The sequence below is a fragment of the Oncorhynchus clarkii genome, chromosome 2, assembly GCF_045791955.1.
Source record: "Oncorhynchus clarkii lewisi isolate Uvic-CL-2024 chromosome 2, UVic_Ocla_1.0, whole genome shotgun sequence".
Taxonomy (NCBI): domain Eukaryota; kingdom Metazoa; phylum Chordata; class Actinopteri; order Salmoniformes; family Salmonidae; genus Oncorhynchus; species Oncorhynchus clarkii.
Window position 1 is genome coordinate 88,175,695 of NC_092148.1, and position 20,428 is coordinate 88,196,122.

At 47.5% G+C, this 20,428-nt stretch overlaps 2 protein-coding genes across 4 annotated transcripts; one reads left to right on the forward strand and one right to left on the reverse strand.

Moving 5' to 3' along the window:
* Nucleotides 1–4,222: 4,222 nt before the first annotated feature.
* Nucleotides 4,223–19,089, reverse strand: LOC139375852 (ETS domain-containing protein Elk-3-like). 3 transcript variants are annotated; one of them, XM_071117789.1, is made up of 5 exons: nt 18,863–19,089; nt 11,601–11,809; nt 10,008–10,895; nt 6,865–6,987; nt 4,223–4,895 (listed from the first exon to the last, which is right to left on the reverse strand). In XM_071117789.1, exons 2-5 carry the CDS (start codon nt 11,805–11,807, stop codon nt 4,803–4,805), a joined length of 1,311 nt encoding a protein of 436 aa, XP_070973890.1. In that variant the 5' UTR covers nt 11,808–11,809; nt 18,863–19,089; the 3' UTR covers nt 4,223–4,802. The 3 variants fall into 3 exon arrangements, with proteins under 3 accessions (XP_070973890.1, XP_070973880.1, XP_070973900.1); XM_071117779.1 differs by lacking the exon at nt 18,863–19,089 and having other exon boundaries at nt 4,237–4,895; nt 11,601–11,828; XM_071117799.1 differs by lacking the exons at nt 11,601–11,809; nt 18,863–19,089 and adding an exon at nt 11,456–11,505 and having other exon boundaries at nt 4,237–4,895.
* LOC139378515 (streptococcal hemagglutinin-like) lies at nt 13,867–17,270 on the forward strand. The gene is made up of 2 exons (XM_071120753.1): nt 13,867–15,772; nt 16,942–17,270. The coding sequence occupies exons 1-2, from the start codon at nt 13,867–13,869 to the stop codon at nt 17,268–17,270; spliced, it is 2,235 nt and encodes a 744-aa protein (XP_070976854.1).
* Nucleotides 19,090–20,428: the final 1,339 nt, after the last annotated feature.

Genomic DNA, 20,428 nt, shown 5'->3' on the forward strand with positions numbered 1-20,428 from the left:
GAGCTGTTGTAACTGAGTCAGGTTTGTAGGCCTCCTTGCTCGCACACGCTTTTTCAGTTCTGCCCACAAATTTTCTATAGGATTGAGGTCAGGGCTTTATGATGGCCACTCCAATACCTTGACTTTGTTGTCCTTAAGCCATTTGCCACAACTTTGGAAGTATGCTTGGGATCATTGTCCATTTGGAAGACAATTTGCGACCAAGCTTTAACTTCCTGACTGATGTCTTGAGATGTTGCTTCAATATATCCACATCATTTTCCTGCTCATGATGCCATCTATTTTGTGAAGTGCACCAGTCCCTCCTGCAGCAAAGCACCCCCACAACATGATGCTGCCACCCCCATGCTTCACGGTTGGGATGGTGTTCTTTGGCTTCCAAGCATCTCCCTTTTTCCTCCAAACATAACGATGGTCATTATGGCCAAACAGTTCTATTTTTGTTTCATCAGACCAGAGGACATTTCTCCAAAAAGTACAATCTTTGTCCCCATGTGCAGTTGCAAACCGTAGTCTGGCTTTTTTATGGTGGTTTTGGAGCAGTGACTTCTTCCTTGCTGAGAGGCCTTTCAGGTTATGTCGATATAGGACTCGTTTTACTGTGGATATAGATACTTGATAATATATAGATAATTGTACCTGTTTCCTCCAGCATCTTCACAAGGTCCTTTGCTGTTGTTCTGGGATTAATTTGCACTTTTCGCACCAAAGTACCTTCATCTCTAGGAGACAGAATACGTCTACTTCCGGAGCGGTGTGATGGCTGCATGGTCCCATGGTGTTTATACTTCCATACTATTGTTTGTACAGATGAATGTGGTACCTTCAGGCGTTTTGGAAATTGCTCCCAAGGATGAACCAGACTTGTGGAGGTCCACAATATTTTTTGAGGTCTGATTTTGTCTGATTTCTTTTGATTGTCCCATGATGTCAAGCAAAGAGGCACTGAGTTTGAAGGTAGGCCTTGAAATACATCCACAGGTACACCTCCAATTGATTCAGATGATGTCTATCAGAAGCTTCTAAAGCTATGTCATCATTTTCTGTAATTTTCCAAGCTGTTTAAAGGCACAGTTAACTTAGTGTATGTAAACTTCTGACTCACTGGAATTGTAATACAGTGAAATAATCTGTCTGTAAACAATTGTTAGAAAAATTATTTGTGTCATGCACAGAGTAGATGTCCTAAGCGACTTGCCAAAACTATAGTTCGTTAACAAGAAATTTGTGAAGTGGTTGAACAACGAGTTTTAATGACTCCAACCTAAGTGTATGTAAACTTCCCACTTCAACTGGATATGTAATGTAGTAGTGGAGCTTCTACCCTAATGGTCAGATCCAGAGGGGAGCCGTTAAGGAGAACATTGAGACTGGATGGTTTCTTTGTGACGTCATATCATTCCGGAATGATGTGGCCTCTTGTCATCATGACCAATGAATGAACAAAAGCAGTATGTCAGAGACTTGGCTATGTGGAATTTATGATTTGGGCATTACAGGAAGATGTCAAATATCTTACTTTTATTTTTATTCTTCAGAATGCCCAGAGGCATTGGCCATGTTCCAGGTCACTTACATTGCGGTTGAGTTGCTCATGTTGTTAGATTATTAAGTTGTATTGAGGAGGGTTCTTGCAATATGAAATGCTACATACTCATTTGCAGAGAACACATCCAATTGGTCATAGATGAGAAAGTAGTATATATATTTTTAAATTGCAGTATATCTATAACTTAACAATCTGATTGTCTGTGCAACAGGACTGCACTGTAGGCGACCTGGAACATGGCCACTACCACCACCATGGTGACAGTTTCCTCTTCTCCACTCTTCTCTATTGCACCAAGCTTCCTGTGTCTGTGGTGAAGAGTATGTGAGCGGAGATGAAATCTCACTGTCAAACCAGGCCAGATAGTGAAGGGGAGTGAAACCAGGCCAGATAGACTGAAGGGGTGTGAAACCAGGCCAGATAGACTGAAGGGGCGTGAAACCAGGCCAGATAGACTGAAGGGGCGTGAAACCAGGCCAGATAGACTGAAGGGGTGTGAAACCAGGCCAGATAGACTGAAGGGGTGTGAAACCAGGCCAGATAGACTGAAGGGGCGTGAAACCAGGCCAGATAGACTGAAGGGGCGTGAAACCAGGCCAGATAGACTGAAGGGGCGTGAAACCAGGCCAGATAGACTGAAGGGGTGTGAAACCAGGCCAGATAGACTGAAGGGGCGTGAAACCAGGCCAGATAGACTGAAGGGGCGTGAAACCAGGCCAGATAGACTGAAGGGGTGTGAAACCAGGCCAGATAGACTGAAGGGGTGTGAAACCAGGCCAGATAGACTAAGGGGGTGTTAAACCAGGCCAGATAGACTGAAGTGGGTGTGAAACCAGGCCAGATAGACTGAAGGGGTGTGAAACCAGGCCAGATAGACTGAAGGGGTGTGAAACCAGGCCAGATAGACTGAAGGGGTGTGAAACCAGGCCAGATAGACTGAAGGGGCGTGAAACCAGGCCAGATAGACTGAAGGGGCGTGAAACCAGGCCAGATAGACTGAAGGGGCGTGAAACCAGGCCAGATAGACTGAAGGGGTGTGAAACCAGGCCAGATAGACTGAAGGGGCGTGAAACCAGGCCAGATAGACTGAAGGGGCGTGAAACCAGGCCAGATAGACTGAAGGGGTGTGAAACCAGGCCAGATAGACTGAAGGGGTGTGAAACCAGGCCAGATAGACTAAGGGGGTGTTAAACCAGGCCAGATAGACTGAAGTGGGTGTGAAACCAGGCCAGATAGACTGAAGGGGTGTGAAACCAGGCCAGATAGACTGAAGGGGTGTGAAACCAGGCCAGATAGACTAAAGGGGTGTGAATTACCGACCATTATGTTTCTACTCTGCCATCCATTCTCATCCTACCTTCAAACAACCAACTGGAAAACGGTTCCTTGTGTTGGATTGCTTTTATCATTGTGTTGCCTGCTGTGTATGGGGGAAAGAGGAACAGACAGTCACTGAAGCCCTCGGCCCATAATGGTACCCTATTCCTTATATCATTCCAGGAAATGAGTCCCTTCTAGGTAGTGTAACTTATTTTTAAAAAATAAACATTTTATTTCACCTAACTTTAACATTTTGTAATGAAGAGCACATGTTCAATTTAGGATTTTAAAAAATAATTATTATCTGTACCGGGGCGGACTGTACCGGGGCGGACTGTACCGGGGCGGACTATAACAGGGCTGACAATTTAAACTTAAATCAGCCATAAACCCTTTGTGACAGGGGGAATGGAAGCTTGAGGTGTGCATCAATAAAGATTGATTTGTTAAAACATTTTTAGCCTATCTATGGATAATGACAGGGTTGACGTGGTAGTATAAACCCACTTGGTTGTCCACCACAAAACACCAGAAAAATGGAGGGTTGACCTTTAAAATGAATCACCAGTCTCATTAAATCAATTATAGTCTTGATTTGTCAAAGCAACAAACAAAAATAACTAGTACCTGAACCTAGACCAGCACTCCTACTCTGAACTGCCTCATGATGTTGTAGCAGTGCTGATCTTGGATCAAGTTTTACCTTTTCAGGTAATATCCAATGAGATTACGTGGAATGGGTGGACGTGGTCCTAGATCAGCACTCCTGCTCTGAACTGCCTCGTGAATACAGGGCCCAGCTCTCCTAGTGAACACAGTAGGGAGTCTGTCTATTTAACAGTGCTACATACCAGATGTTTGGTATGATATTATTACTTTGACGTTATTTGTGGATCATTATTATTAGTGTTGCATGTCATAAGGGATGCCCTCCTTTTATATTTGAGATTTTTTTTCAGAGTAAGGAAATTAAACTGAAGATTATATGTAAATGTCTGGTCTGTTAGGCTCCTGTTCCCTTACTTCCTCTAGTGGGGCGGCAGGGTTGCCTAGTGGTTAGAGCGTTGGACTAGTAACCGGAAGGTTTCATGTTCAAATCCCCGAGCTGACAAGGTACAAATCTGTCGTTCTGCCCCTGAACAAGGCTGTCATTGTTCCTAGGAAACCATTTTGCGACCATTTACTGTTCCTAGGCCGTCATTAAAAATAAGAATTTGTTCTTAACTGACTTGCCTAGTTAAATAAAGGTCAAATTAAAATGAGTGTAAGTACACACAAAAGGTAAAACGCGATACATTGGGTGGTTTAGACCTCTGCTGTATAACTGTATATTATGAAGACCAGAAGGCAGCGTTACAGCATTATTATCATTCAGTTTTATTCAAAACAAGACTTTTCACCAATATAACATTATACAGAATATATACTGTATGGATCCGCTCCAGTATAAACAAAGAACATTACAAAGAACATTACAAAGTGTTACAAAGCTTTTTCATTGATTTTGGAACCCCGTCTTCATATATATATATATTTTTGGGGGGGGGTGGGGTTAAAAAACACGTCAATGGTCTTTCATTTTCAAAAGGCACAGCCGGCGCTATTTGAAAAGCATAGTGCATTCAATACAATTCAATATCATACAATGAAAACAACAATTCTGTAATGATGATCACAATTATACTTCTAGAGATGGGGGAGGGGGGTTCAGAGGGGGGTGAGATGGATGGGGGGAGGGGGGTGAGATGGATGGGGGGGTTGAGATGGTTGAGGGGGGAAAGGGTGGGTTGAGATGGAGGGGTGGGTTGAGACTCCAAATCATAAGCAAATTTGGAAGAAAATCAAGTGAAGGCTGATGGGAATTCACAATGAAGAGTTGCTGATGCAGGTGGCAGTTGGTCCAATGGGCTGGATTGGGTTTTGAGAGCCTGAATCATGACTTGTGATTGGCAGGGGACAGGAGCAAGGGTGAGGGGGACCCGTCCAAGTTTGGCATGGGGAGGGGTCCATTCATTAGACTGGGGAACTGTGGACAGAGAGAGAGAGAGGTGTAGAGGTTCAGCCAATGCTCCTGAATTTTCTAAATCTAGTGCTGGGCAATGAAGAAGAGGCCTACACACTGCATATAATGCTGTCCCATAGTGTTTCAATCCTTGCAACAAATTCACAATGTTTCCAATTCACAGAAGCCTTGTCCAGGGGTGTATTCATTAGTCGGATTCTGTTGTAAAACGTTTTGCGACGGAAACCATTTACTGTTTACTTTAGGAATCAAACTGAAAGGAAATGGGGAGGGACCTGGAAAACGTTTTAAGTTTGGAGTAAACGCTTCCCGTTGCAAAATGTGCTGCAACCACCAAAAGGTTTTGCAGCAGAATCAAATCAAATTTGGTTTTACACCCCAGGTCTCTACTACCACCAGAGGAACTGTAATCCTGGTTTCCTGCTGCTATGGACTGTGCCTCTTCCCTCCCTCCCTCCCTCCCTCCCTCCCTCCCTCCCTCCCTCCCTCCCTCCCTCCCTCCCTCCCTCCCTCCCTCCCTCCCTCCCTCCGTCCCTCCCTCCCTCCCTCCCTCCCTCCCTCCCTCCTCTCTCTCCCTCCCTCCCTCCTTCCCTCCCTCCCTCCTCTCTCTCCCTCCCTCCTTCTCCCCCCTTCTCTCCATCCCTCCTTCCCACCCTCCTCTCCCTCCCTCCTTCTCTCCTTCCCTCCTTCTCTCCCTCCCTCCTTCCCTCCCTCCCTCCTTCTCTCCCTCCCTCCTTCTCTCCCTCCTTCCTCTCTCTCCTTCTCTCCCTCCTTTCCTTCCTTCCTTCCCCTCCCTCCCTCCTTCTCTCCCTCCCTCCTAATCATTTCTACCACCCTAACAGGCTCTATAGAGGGTGAAGTGAGTGAACTATGCATTGTACACAAAGAGGCTGCTTAGGTGTGTGATGCTGGGAAGGGAGGAGGAAGAGGAGGGCTGGATAGCTGCAAAAAAAACGAGGGGCGGGTCTGTGTCCCACACTGTACCCTATTTCCTACATAATGCACTAGTCAAAAGTAGTGCACTATATAGAGGATAGGGTGCCATTTGGGATGCGGCCCAGGATCAGCCCTCGACGAAACCAGTTCAGACCGGCTCGACTCCCCTGAGCTCAAACAGGAAGTATTCACAGGATATCTATCCCTCTCTGCCTATGTTAACACTGAAACTGGAGGTATACTGACATCGAGACGAAAGAGCTTCTCCTAATGTTACAAACCTAGCCAGGTCCGTCTCTGTTATTGCAGTCAAACTCACTTCATTCACACACTGAACATCTAAAACAAAATGAACTGGAATGTAGAATTACAGGTAAATGTACTTAAGATCAAATTGATAGAGAGGGATGTGATAGAGAGGGATGTGATAGAGAGGGATGTGATAGAGAGGGATGTGATCGAGAGGGATGTGATCGAGAGGGATGTGATCGAGAGGGATGTGATAGAGAGGGATGTGAAAAAATGTTGTACATTTTACCAGGGCAGGTCAGGAGGTTGGAGAGCGGAAGACATGGAGAGAAATGCGAACATTGATTCTACCTGACACACATTAGCATACATGTGAACTGTTTGGTCAACGTTACAGATGAGTGGAATTTCAACAGTCTAAGAACTCCCTCACCTATCCATCCTCAGGGAGAAACCAACAGGATTCGGCGATCAACCCAACAAACACTGTCCATTCAGCACTTCTCTGTTCTTTAAGCAAATCTGTCTTCCTCCTTCACTCCTGTCTCTCTCTCTCTCTCTCCATCCCTCTTTCTCTCCATCGCTTGAACTCTCTCCTTCACTCCTGTCTCTCTCTCTCCATCCCTCTGTCTCTCCCTTCCTCTCTCCTTCACTCCTCCCTCTCTCTCTCATCCCTCTGTCTCTCCCTCCCTGAACTCCCTCCTCAACTACCCATCTTGGGGAGTAAACAAAAAAGACACAGTCCATTCAGCACTTCTGTCTTTCACTCCCCCCCTCCAGTTTTTACCTGAAACAGTGATCCGTGTCCTTGAAGCCTGGCCGGGCTCAGAGGGGCTGCGGGACTTAGGCTGCTCCAGAAGTGGACACCTGATAACAGAGAGCTGTGGCCCAGCAGCAGACCAGATGGAGTCTAGGGAGGGAAAATGAAAAAGGGCAGAGAGAGCGAGAGAGAGCAGGGGGCAGAGAGAGCGAGAGCAGGGGGGCAGAGCGAGAGAGAGAGCAGGGGGGCAGAGCGAGAGAGAGCAGGGGGGCAGAGTGAGAGAGAGCAGGGGGGCAGAGCGAGAGAGAGAGCAGGGGGGCAGAGCGAGAGAGAGAGCAGGGGGGCAGAGCGAGAGAGAGAGCAGGGGGGCAGAGCGAGAGAGAGAGAGCAGGGGGGCAGAGCGAGAGAGAGAGAGCAGGGGGGCAGAGCGAGAGAGAGAGAGCAGGGGGGCAGAGCGAGAGAGAGAGCAGGGGGGCAGAGCGAGAGAGAGAGCAGGGGGGCAGAGAGAGAGATCAGGGGGGCAGAGAGAGAGAGAGAGCAGGGGAGCAGAGAGAGAGAGCAGGGGGGCAGAGTGAGAGAGAGCAGGGGGGCAGAGAGAGAGATCAGGGGGGCAGAGAGAGAGAGAGATCAGGGGGGCAGAGAGAGATCAGGGGGGCAGAGAGAGAGAGCAGGGGAGCAGAGAGAGAGCGGGGGTCAGAGAGAGAGAGTGGGGGGCAGAGAGAGAGAGAGCAGGGGGGCAGAGAGAGAGAGAGCAGGTGGGCAGAGGGAGCAAGGGGGCAGAGCGAGAGAGAGAGAGCAGGGGGGCAGAGCGAGAGAGAGAGAGCAGGGGGGCAGAGCGAGAGAGAGAGCAGGGGGCAGAGCGAGAGAGAGCAGGGGGGCAGAGAGAGAGATCAGGGGGCAGAGAGAGAGAGAGAGCAGGGGAGCAGAGAGAGAGCGGGGGTCAGAGAGAGAGAGAGAGAGCGGGGGGGCAGAGAGAGAGAGCGGGGGGGCAGAGAGAGAGAGCGGGGGGGCAGAGAGAGAGAGCAGGGGGGCAGAGAGAGAGAGAGCAGGGGGGCAGAGAGAGAGAGAGCAGGGGGGCAGAGAGAGAGAGAGCAGGTGGGCAGAGGGAGCAGGGGGGCAGAGAGAGAGAGAGAGAGATCAGGGGGGCAGAGAGAGAGAGAGAGAGAGAGAGAGAGAGCGGGGGGGCAGAGAGAGAGAGCGGGGGGCAGAGAGAGAGAGCAGGGGGGCAGAGAGAGAGAGAGAGAGCGGGGGGCAGAGAGAGAGAGAGAGAGAGCGGGGGGGCAGAGAGAGAGAGCGGGGGGCAGAGAGAGAGAGCAGGGGGGCAGAGAGAGAGAGAGAGCAGGTGGGCAGAGAGGGAGCAGGGGGGCAGAGAGAGAGAGAGCAGGGGGGCAGAGAGAGCAGGGGGCAGAGAGAGAGAGAGCAGGGGGGCAGAGAGAGAGAGAGCAGGGGGGCAGAGAGAGAGAGCAGGGGGGCAGAGAGAGAGAGAGCAGGGGGGCAGAGAGAGCAGGGGGACAGAGAGAGAGAGCAGGGGGACAGAGAGAGAGAGAGAGAGCAGGGGGACAGAGAGAGCAGGGGGACAGAGAGAGCAGGGGGGCAGAGAGAGAGAGAGCAGGGGGGCAGAGAGAGAGCAGGGGGGCAGAGAGAGAGGGAGAGAGCAGGGGGGCAGAGAGAGGGAGAGAGCAGAGGGGCAGAGGGAGAGAGAGCAGGGGGGCAGAGGGAGAGAGAGCAGGGGGGCAGAGGGAGAGAGAGCAGGGGGGCAGAGGGAGAGAGAGCGGGGGGGCAGAGAGAGAGAGCGGGGGAGCAGAGAGAGAGAGGGGGGGGGCAGAGAGAGAGCGGGGGGCAGAGAGAGAGAGAGCGGGGGGGGGCAGAGAAAGAGAGCAGGGGGGCAGAGCGCGAGAGAGCAGGGGGACAGAGAGAGAGAGAGAGAGAGCAGGGGGCAGAGAGAGAGCAGGGGGGCAGAGAGAGAGCGGGGGGCAGAGAGAGAGAGCGGGGGCAGAGAGAAAGAGGGGGCAGAGAGAGCGATGGATAGGGGGGGGGCAAGGGAGAGTGGGAGGGCAGGGAGAGAGAGCAGGTGAGGAGGGGAGGTGAGGTGGGGTGGGGTGGAGAGGGGGATAATTGTTGTTAAGGTTTCACTGTTGTGGAGGGACCCAGCCCTGCATGACTGGTCTGCCTGCCTTTCCCTTCATATTAATGGAATAATTGGAGCATATGGTATCACTTAGCCCCCCACCTCATACCCTCTCTCCCTCTCTCTCATACCATCTCTCTCTCTCTCTCTCCATCTCTCTCATTCTCTCTCTCGCTCTCATACACACCCTCTCTCATTCTCTCTCTCTCTCTCTCTCATACCATCTCCCTCATACCCTCTCATTCTCTCATACCCTCTCATTCTCTCATACCCTCTCTCTCTCTCATACCCCCTCTCTCTCTCATACCATCTCTCTCATACCCTCTCTCTCTCTCTCTCTCTCTCTCTCTCTCTCTGTCTCTCTCTGTCTCTCTCCGTGACTAGGACAGGATATGTGTAAATCTCTTGCTTTTCCTCTGATCTTCCTTTGCATCGCTGTAAACAGTGTTTCATTTGTTGTTTCTGTATAAGCTGTACCACTGTCTGTGGAGAAGTCAATGTCTTCTTTCTAATGATGAAAATGTGGTTCAGCGAAGCCTCATGATTTTTTTTACACACAAACTAAAATACAGGCTGAAATATCTGTAGTTGGATGTGATTTTTTTGAATACTGCTTGAGTTTGGATCGTGTGCTCCGTTACATTAGTACTGTAAAAAGACCCATATCATCTAGAAGACTGGGTCCGATGTGGCTGAGCGGTCTGGGCCTGTGGCACGGCAGTGCCTTGCTGCTCTAGCTGGGCTTTGGGGACACTGACGTAATGGTCTGGATAGACTCCAGCCCCCATCTCCCCGTAACCAGGCAGGCCTCAGTACAGTTAGGAAGGAAAGAAAAATCACTGCAACACTATTCTCTATCTTAGAGAAGATTAACTAGCATCACTCACGAGTGAGATGTCTTTCCACAACATCAACCAACCTGATATGGAGTGGAATCAGTTTACCTGACTTCTTCATGTTGTAAATCGGGTTTATTAATGATGCTAGTGTTAAGTATTCCCTGGGGCTGTGTCATGTCAAGTAGTGGTATAGTTCACCATACCTGTGCAGTGAAGAAGGCGTGGGTGAGGGATCCGGACGGTAGGGCGGGGCTATTGAGGGCTATCGAGCCGATGTCACTTCCTGTCAAGAGCAGGGAGGGGGCGGACATCTCTAGGGCTTTGGGCTTATTGGTTTTAAGTGGGAGTCCATGACAACTGTCTCCATGACTACTACCACTAACTCTACTACCACCACTGGTCCTATTCCCTGGAGGTTGCAGGGCCTGCTCTCTCTCTCTATGCCCAGAAGAGAGATTCAGAGGCTGGGCTCCCTGGTCTGAGTCCTCCTCCTCCTCTTCAGCCTCTGGGCTCCAGCCTCCTCGGCCTGGCCCTGGCTGGGGGTTATGGCTGTGGGGGGAGGAGGAGGGCGGGGAGTGGCGCTGGTGTTGGTGGTGGGTGTAATGGTGGAGAGGGGAGGGTTTGGATGGCCTGTGGGTGCTGAAGGATTGTGATGAAGGCTCAGGCTTGATGAGGGACGGTGAGGGTGGAGTATTCTCGGTGGTACCCGTCCCAAATCGGATGACTCCGGAGCGGGCCTCGTCCTGCTGTCTCTCCCTCAGGGCCCGGAGCAGCTCCTCTGGAGGAGAATGGAGGGTGTTGATGCTGAAGGAGGAGTAGAGGCCAGAGCCGAAGTACTTGTTATGACACGCAGCCTGCTGGGCCGCCGCAGCCACCTCCAACGCCGCCCCCAGGGCCCTCCTCTGCTGCTGCACCTCCTCTTCTTCCTCCTCCTCCTCTACATCCAGGTCCTGGATGTCCTGGTCTTCGTGGAGCGTCACACGACCGGAAGCCAAGCCCATCTCTACTGCTGCTGGGTCCATCTTTAAGATTTCCGGGAACGAGACAAACTTGTAGACAAACTTCTGTCCGATCACCTTCTTGATAATGTTCTGGGGCACATGAAACATTATTATGAGATTAGTGTGCAGGTTCAACCGAAAAATGTTTTTGTGAATTCCCTAATATTTTATTCATGGATGTAATTACACACAAAAGATTTATTACACATTTATGAGCTGATAAGAAGACAACATATATTTTCATATTCTATTGTCAATAAATAAAAGAACTCTAAATTATCAATGTTGACGCAACCATTTTGATTTCAACATTTCATTCATAGAAAAATGAATTGCCACCAAAGCCATCGAAAATGATTACAAAATGTCTGAAATTCTGGTGTGTGTGGGTATGTGATGCATCATCGTCTCTGGGCTATGCTGTTTGTTAGGTGAAACAAGAGGAAGTGGAACTATGTGCCAGTGGGGATCTTCGTGTTGAAAAAGAAGAACAACAAACAACATGAAGTTACCATGAAATGTCACATCGACCGAAATGCCAAATAAACAGTGCAGAGATAATTGTCCGTGGGAGTATTCTAATACAAGAGAGCTGTACCTTGAGTGAAGTAACATCAAAACCAAATGTCAAACAAACAAGAGGGTTGTACCTTGTCATAGTAGTATCTCAGAGCTCTGCTCAGCTTGTCGTAGTTCATATTAGTCTCATTTATTTCTAGTAGTATGTCTGGGTGAGTAATTGTACGTTGTGGTAGTAGTGTTTAGTTTACTGTCTGTGTAGTATAAATGTAGTACCTTGTCATAGTAGTATCTCAGGGCTCTGCTCAGCTTGTCGTAGTTCATATTAGTCTTGTTCTTGCGGAGCCCCCACAGCTTGGCCACCTCCTCAGACTTGAGCAGTTTAAACTCCCCGTCGTTCGACGTCCAGCAGATCAGGTGCTTGTGGCTCTGGTCCAACAACAGCTGCAACAGGAACTGCCACAACGTGATGGCACTGTCCATACCTAGAGGGTCACAGGCCATTGATGACATCCACATGGAATCAGTGCAGTGGTGTAAAGTACTTCAGTAAAAATAATTTAAAGTACTACTTAAGTAGTTTATTTTTGTATCTATACTTTACTATTTATATTTTTGAAAACTTTTACTTCACTAGATTCCAAAAGAAAATATTGTACTTTTTACTCCATACATTTTCCCTGATACCTAGAAGTACTCGTTACATTTGAAATGCTTAGCAGGACAGGAAAATTGTCAAATTCACACAGTTATCCATCGAACATCCCTGTTCATCCCTACTGCCTCTGATCTGTCAGACTCACTAAACAGAGAACATCCCTGGTTATCCCTACTGCCTCTGATCTGTCAGACTCACTAAACAGAGAACATCCCTGGTCATCCCTACTGCCTCTGATCTGTCAGACTCACTAAACAGAGAACATCCCTGGTCATTCCTACTGCCTCTGATCTGTCAGACTCACTAAACAGAGAACATCCCTGGTCATCCCTACTGCCTCTGATCTGTCAGACTCACTAAACAGAGAATATCCCTGTTCATCCCTACTGCCTCTGATCTGTCAGACTCACTAAACAGAGAACATCCCTGGTCATCCCTACTGCCTCTGATCTGTCAGACTCACTAAACAGAGAATATCCCTGGTCATCCCTACTGCCTCTGATCTGTCAGACTCACTAAACAGAGAATATCCCTGGTCATCCCTACTGCCTCTGATCTGTCAGACTCACTAAACAGAGAACATCCCTGGTCATCCCTACTGCCTCTGATCTGTCAGACTCACTAAACAGAGAATATCCCTGGTCATCCCTACTGCCTCTGATCTGTCAGACTCACTAAACAGAGAACATTCCTGGTCATCCCTACTGCCTCTGATCTGTCAGACTCACTAAACAGAGAACATCCCTGGTCATCCCTACTGCCTCTGATCTGTCAGACTCACTAAACAGAGAACATCCCTGGTCATCCCTACTGCCTCTGATCTGTCAGACTCACTAAACAGAGAATATCCCTGGTCATCCCTATTGTCTCTGATCTGTCAGACTCACTAAACAGAGAATATCCCTGGTCATCCCTACTGCCTCTGATCTGTCAGACTCACTAAACAGAGAACATCCCTGGTCATCCCTACTGCCTCTGATCTGTCAGACTCACTAAACAGAGAACATCCCTGGTCATCTCTACTGCCTCTGATCTGTCAGACTCACTAAACAGAGAACATCCCTGGTCATCTCTACTGCCTCTGATCTGTCAGACTCACTAATCACAAACGCTTTGTTTATAAATGATGTCTGGGTTTGCCGCTGGCTATCTGTAAATAACATTCAAAAACAAGAAAATCGTGCCATCTGGTTTGCTTAATATAATATAAATCTTTATACTCTCTTTGGATAATTCATTCCCATCATTTAAAAGTTAACAGCAGGTATTTTGCATGTAAGTTTAAGTATTTTGATATGTTCACAAATCTACAAAACAGCCAATTTACATCCTGGCACAAAATGTAATTAGGAAAAACTACAGAATATAAGGAATTTGAAATTATTTATACTTAAATATTTGAGCTATTCCATGTACTTTTAATACTTAAGTATATTTAAAATCAAATACTTTAAAAAAATGTTACTCAAGTAGTATTTTACTGGGTGACTCACTTTTACAAGAGTTATTTTTTTATGAAGTTATCTTTACTTTGACTCAAGTGTGAAAATTGGGTACTTTTTCCACCACTGAACCAGGGTTGTTGTCCTGTCCAGGAGCAGGCGGCAGCCTGGAGGATGGAGAACAGGCCAGCCACCGGAGCGTGACCCTGGGCTGTTCCTAGCCTGTTGCCTGTGTTGCATGGTGTCTACTTACAACACACAATGTTTCTATACTGGATCAATCCAAATGTATTGTATACCTAGTATAACACTGTAGTAGCCTACACTGTGACGTGTGAAGACAAGTCACAGTGTGAAATAGAAGCGTGCAGACTAGTATGTGTAATGTAAAGTAACAGAGGAGATGGTTGAAAAAGTAGGAACAACAGCTCAAGCCAGACGTATGCTACGGTCTAACCTGGCTGAGGCTACAGGAAGTATGCTGCGGTCCAACCTGGCTGAGGCTACAGGAAGTATGCTACGGTCCAACCTGGCTGAGGCTACAGGAAGTATAATACGGTCCAACCTGGCTGAGGCTACAGGAAGTATGATACGGTCCAACCTGGCTGAGGCTACAGGAAGTATGCTACGGTCTAACCTGGCTGAGGCTACAGGAAGTATGCTACGGTCCAACCTGGCTGAGGCTACAGGAAGTATGCTGCGGTCCAACCTGGCTGAGGCTACAGGAAGTATGCTACGGTCCAACCTGGCTGAGGCTACAGGAAGTATAATACGGTCCAACCTGGCTGAGGCTACAGGAAGTATGATACGGTCTAACCTGGCTGAGGCTACAGGAAGTATGCTGCGGTCCAACCTGGTTGAGGTTACAGGAAGTATGATACGGTCCAACCTGGCTGAGGCTACAGGAAGTATAATACGGTCCAACCTGGCTGAGGTTACAGGAAGTATGCTGCGGTCCAACCTGGTTGAGGTTACAGGAAGTATAATACGGTCCAACCTGGCTGAGGCTACAGGAAGTATGCTACGGTCCAACCTGGCTGAGGCTACAGGAAGTATGATACGGTCCAACCTGGCTGAGGCTACAGGAAGTATGCTGCGGTCCAACCTGGTTGAGGTTACAGGAAGTATAATACGGTCCAACCTGGCTGAGGCTACAGGAAGTATGCTACGGTCCAACCTGGCTGAGGCTACAGGAAGTATACTGCGGTCCAACCTGGCTGAGGCTACAGGAAGTATGATACGGTCTAACCTGGCTGAGGCTACAGGAAGTATGATACGGTCTAACCTGGCTGAGGCTACAGGAAGTATGATACGGTCCAACCTGGCTGAGGCTACAGGAAGTATGCTGCGGTCCAACCTGGCTGAGGCTACAGGAAGTATGCTACGGTCCAACCTGGCTGAGGCTACAGGAAGTATAATACGGTCCAACCTGGCTGAGGCTACAGGAAGTATGATACGGTCCAACCTGGCTGAGGCTACAGGAAGTATGATACGGTCCAACCTGGCTGAGGCTACAGGAAGTATGATACGGTCCAACCTGGCTGAGGCTACAGGAAGTATGCTGCGGTCCAACCTGGTTGAGGTTACAGGAAGTATAATACGGTCCAACCTGGCTGAGGCTACAGGAAGTATGCTACGGTCCAACCTGGCTGAGGCTACAGGAAGTATGATACGGTCCAACCTGGCTGAGGCTACAGGAAGTATGATACGGTCCAACCTGGCTGAGGCTACAGGAAGTATGATACGGTCTAACCTGGCTGAGGCTACAGGAAGTATGCTACGGTCCAACCTGGCTGAGGCTACAGGAAGTATGATACGGTCCAACCTGGCTGAGGCTACAGGAAGTATGATACGGTCCAACCTGGCTGAGGCTACAGGAAGTATGCTGCGGTCCAACCTGGCTGAGGCTACAGGAAGTATGATACGGTCCAACCTGGCTGAGGCTACAGGAAGTATGCTGCGGTCCAACCTGGCTGAGGCTACAGGAAGTATGATACGGTCTAACCTGGCTGAGGCTACAGGAAGTATGATACGGTCCAACCTGGCTGAGGCTACAGGAAGTATGATGCGGTCCAACCTGGCTGAGGCTACAGGAAGTATGATACGGTCTAACCTGGCTGAGGCTACAGGAAGTATGCTGCGGTCCAACCTGGATGAGGCTACAGGAAGTATGATACGGTCCAACCTGGCTGAGGCTACAGGAAGTATGATACGGTCTAACCTGGCTGAGGCTACAGGAGGTATGCTGCGGTCCAACCTGGCTGAGGCTACAGGAAGTATGATACGGTCCAACCTGGCTGAGGCTACAGGAAGTATGATACGGTCCAACCTGGCTGAGGCTACAGGAAGTATGACGGGCCGAGAGAGAGAGAGAGGGGGGAGACTAGGAGGAGCGATCAGGGTGGGTTTTGTATTTTAATGGAGGAATGTGCAGTCCTATGAGTTCCTGTCTGCCTGGTTAATCACAGTCTACACACTAGCACACAGGCTGACTAGTCTTGTCTGAAGTAGTGCACTTCAGGGGAATAGTCTTGGAAGCTGTTCACTGGCTCTGGTTTAATACGAGACACTCGGACAAACTCAATGATCGGTGTTCTGATGAGGAAAGTGAAATATTATTGACCCTGATCAATGAATACATTATCAAACCTGCACACACATGCACCCACACGTACGTATGCACACACACACACACACACACATACGTACGGACACACACTTATGTAGTACACACACGTACACACACGTACAGACACACACTTACGTAGTACACACACACACATATGCACAAACATACTCACATATCGTCAGAACACATTTCCGGCACAAACTGTCCCTAGAGTTATCTATCTGTTTTGTCAAACCACAAAACTGTCAAAGTCAGGACTTCCTCCTATTCTACTGTCAAGGACACATTAGTAGAGAGAGGGGGGGGATCCAACACTATGGGTCGCATTTCCCCAATCCTGTTCCACTTCCAACTCACTGCCTGCCTGGGTCATGAGATCAAGTCAAACTGTCCCTCTCACACTCCCCCCCCCCCCCCCCCTTGGACATATACTGGGACAAAAACAAATGACTGTTTTGAGAGGGAATTCTATGTTAAGGGTTCCTAGTGGCCAGGGGACTTTAATGCAGAGAAACTTAAATCAGCTTAACCTAATTTCAATCAGCATGAGGGGGAAAAAAAATCTAACTTTACTTCACACACAGAGATGTGTAGAAAGCTCTCCCTCACCCTCCATTTAGCAAATCTGACCATAACTCTATCCTCCTGATTCCTGCTTACATGCAAAAATTAAAGCAGGAAGCACCAGTGACTCGGTCTATAAAAAAGTGCTCAGAAGAAGCAGATGCTAAACTACAGGACTGGAATATGTTCTGGGATTCTTCCCGTAAGAATCAAGGACGTTGTCCCCACAGTGACTGTACGTACATACCCCAACCAGAAACCATGGGTTACAGGCAGCATTTACACTGAGCTAAACCCGGAAGCTGCCCTCCGACCATCAAACAGGCAAGCGTCAATACAGGACTAAGATCAAATCATACTACACCGGCTCCGACACTCGTCAGATGTGGCAGGGCTTGCAAACTATTACAGACTACAAAGGGAAGCACAGCCAAGAGCTGCCCAGTGACAAAAGCCAACCAGACAAGTTCAATTACTTCTATGCTCGCTTCAAGGCAAGTAACCCTGAAACATGCATGAGAGCATCAGCTGTTCCGGACGACTGTGTGATCACGCTCTCCGCAGCCGATGTGAGTAAGACCTTGAAAAAGGTTAATATTCACAAGGCCGCAGGGCCAGATGGATTAAAAACCTATTCCCCCTCAAGAGACTGAAAAGATTTGGCATGGGTCCTCAGATCCTCAAAAGGTTTTACAGCTGCACCATTGAGAGCATCCTGACGGGTTGCATCCCTGCCTGGTATGGCAACTGCTTGGCCTCTGACCGCAAGGCACTACAGAGGGTAGTGCGAATAGCCCAGGACATCATCGGGGCCAAGCTTCCTGACATCCAGGTCCTTTATACCAGACGGTGTCAGAGGAAGACCCTAAAACTTGTCAAAGACTCCAGCCACCCTAGTCATAGACTGTTCTCTCTGCTACCGCACGGCAAGCGCAACCAGAGCGCCAAGTCTAGGTCCAAGAGGCTCCTAAACAGCTTCTACCCCCAAGCCATAAGACTCCTGAACAGCTAATCAAACTACCAGACTATTTGCATTTCCCCCCCTTCCCCTTCTACACTGCTGGCACTCTGTTATTATCTATGCATAGTCACTTTAATGTAACCTACATGTACATATTACCTCAATTACCTCGACACCGATGCCCCCTCACATTGACTCTATACTGGTACCCCCTGTATATAGCCTCGCTATTGTTATTTACTGCTGCTCTTTAATTACTTGTTATTCTTATCTCTTACTTTTTTTTAGGTATTATCTCATAACTGTATTGTTGGTTAAGGGCTTGTAAGTAAGAATTTCACCTGTTGTATTCGGCGCATGTGACAAAAAAATTTGATTTGATTTAATTAAGTTCAACTTTCCACGTCACCTCAGCAATCATTTAAACACAGTTTTGTGCAAAAACATTTGTCACCTTTTGTAATATGAACCATGATCTTCCTGGTTATTCAGAGTTCACACAAAGCCAAGCCTTCCAGTGTTTTGGGGAACGTAAACTCCTAATGTGATTAGGTGCTGTGTGTGGAGACAACTTAACCATGACTAAATCTGCTCTCTTCCTGTTCACATTCACAGTCTGTCGCTCGCTGGAAAATCCAACCACCGATTGCGAGTGAACCCCATAGTCGTTACATACGACCAGCTTCAGAAAGCCCAAGCGGTGTTTTGAGTTGAATCTGGTTTGCTCTGTATAATACCCATCTTCTTTTTTATGATCTATTAAACCTAACTGTCTGTCTCGTTCTCTTACTTTTGAATAGAATAGTATGACTAAAACACGATTCACACGGGAGATTATACAGAGTTGAAATAGACAGACTCCAATACTGTCTATTTATTTTTCTGTCTCACTGACACAGTTTGAAGATGTTTTCTCTACCAGACAGATGCAAACCGGAAGCTCGTAGAAATGTTGTGTAGTCTACTGCAGACCAGACAAACTAGAAACTCTCTTGCTGAAAGATCCTATTCTATTCCTCTGTTATCACTGAGTTTACAGTAAAACGTGAATAAACAGCAACAATACATATAGCTTTATGTCTGTTGAACTTTGGTATAGACTAGAAACAAAACAACCTGTCCACCTGTGGCCTACTCACACACATAATCTACAATAACTGAGATCGGGTTTGCCTAATTCATCAACCTACCTTTCAAAATCCATGTTGACTTTTCACTATCAAAGAAACAATGAAAAACCATAATAACTTAACATAAAACACAGTCACTTGTTTTCACATTTACCTGCGATCTCTGGTTTGCCTTTCCTTCCACTCCTTGAAAACGTTTATGATGAAATGTGTATGACCCCTTGTTTTTCCATGCTGACTGACTGCCGTCTAGCTAGGCTACACGGCTCTGCTGGACTGAAATAGGATCCTGGCTTCTTTTTCTCTTTCTGAGCAGGAAGTTGGAGCAGGCAGACAGAGAGCCGGCTGGCTTCCTCTTCCCTACGATTCCCCAGGCGTTTTGCCGTCTATGTAAGCACGCAGTTCCTCTTCTCTCTCACTCTCTCTCTCTCTCTCTCTCTCTCTCTTTCCCTCTCTCTCTCTCTCTCTCTCTCTCTCTACGCGCCGATGGCCAACATTGCTCTCGATTATAACACACATGGTAACTCTCCAACTTACTCAACAGTTAAGCTGACATCAAATAAAATACAATTGTATTTGCCACATGTTTCGTAAACAACAGGTGTAGACTAACAGTAGCGATGTTTCCATTAAGTTCAGTTATTTTTCTGTGGACATTTAGAAAGTTCTTGTGTCGATATAAAAACAGCTGTAAAAAAACTAAGTGTCCAATAAAAATGTAGTGGTTGAAGTGTTACCATTACCCATATAGACAAATTACACATTAATAATTTGGCCAACCCGTATGCCCTCCCATCTATCTATTTCATGTCTCAGGTATACATAGTCGCAGGAAGTAGGGGTGCTGAGGGTGCTGCAGCACACACTGAAAAATCGGAATAAAAAATATGTATAAAAAAAAAACAATTCTCACAAAAGTGGTGCACAGAGCCTTTAATAGTTCTGTATTAGTGTATGATATAGCAGGCTGCAGCACCAGCATGGACAGAAAGATTTGTACGTGGTGACATGTGCCCTGCGTACCTTCAAAAATGATTCTGCAATCATCATTCATAAAAATAAAAAAACAACATTTACCACATAATTTGTCGCATTAAATAAAGTTTTTTTTAAAAAGGGTCAATGCAGATAGTCCGGGTGAGCTTAAATATTTAACTAACTATTTTGCAATCTTATGGCTTGGGGGCAGAAGCTGTTCAGGGTCCTAATGGGTCCAGATTTGGTGCATCTGTACCGCTTGCCAAGTCAATGACTTGGGTGACTGGAGTGTTTTTAGGGCCTTCCTCTGGCACCGCCTGGTATAGAGGTCCTTGATGGCAGGGAGCTCGGCCTCAGTGATGTACTGGGCCGTATGCACTACCCTCTATAGCGGTACATAGTCATAGCACATAGAACATACAGTATAAAACATAGAACATACAGTATAGAACATGGAACATATAACACAGAACATACAGTATAGAGCATAGTCAAAGTCATGGCTTATTCTAAAGTAGAATAAGGGAGGGGGGAGCAAAAGAGAGAGAGAGAGTTATTTAGCCAAAATAGGATAGTATCTAGTGAATAGATATTCTAGGTAACTCTTTACATAGTCCAGTTTAATTATATTTACATTGATATCAAAGGGGACACTAAAAGACATTGTCCACTGCTCAAGGTTGTGTGCACTATGGTGTGTCATTATTGGGGCCAGGTACATTGATTTTGGAACTAGCCTAGA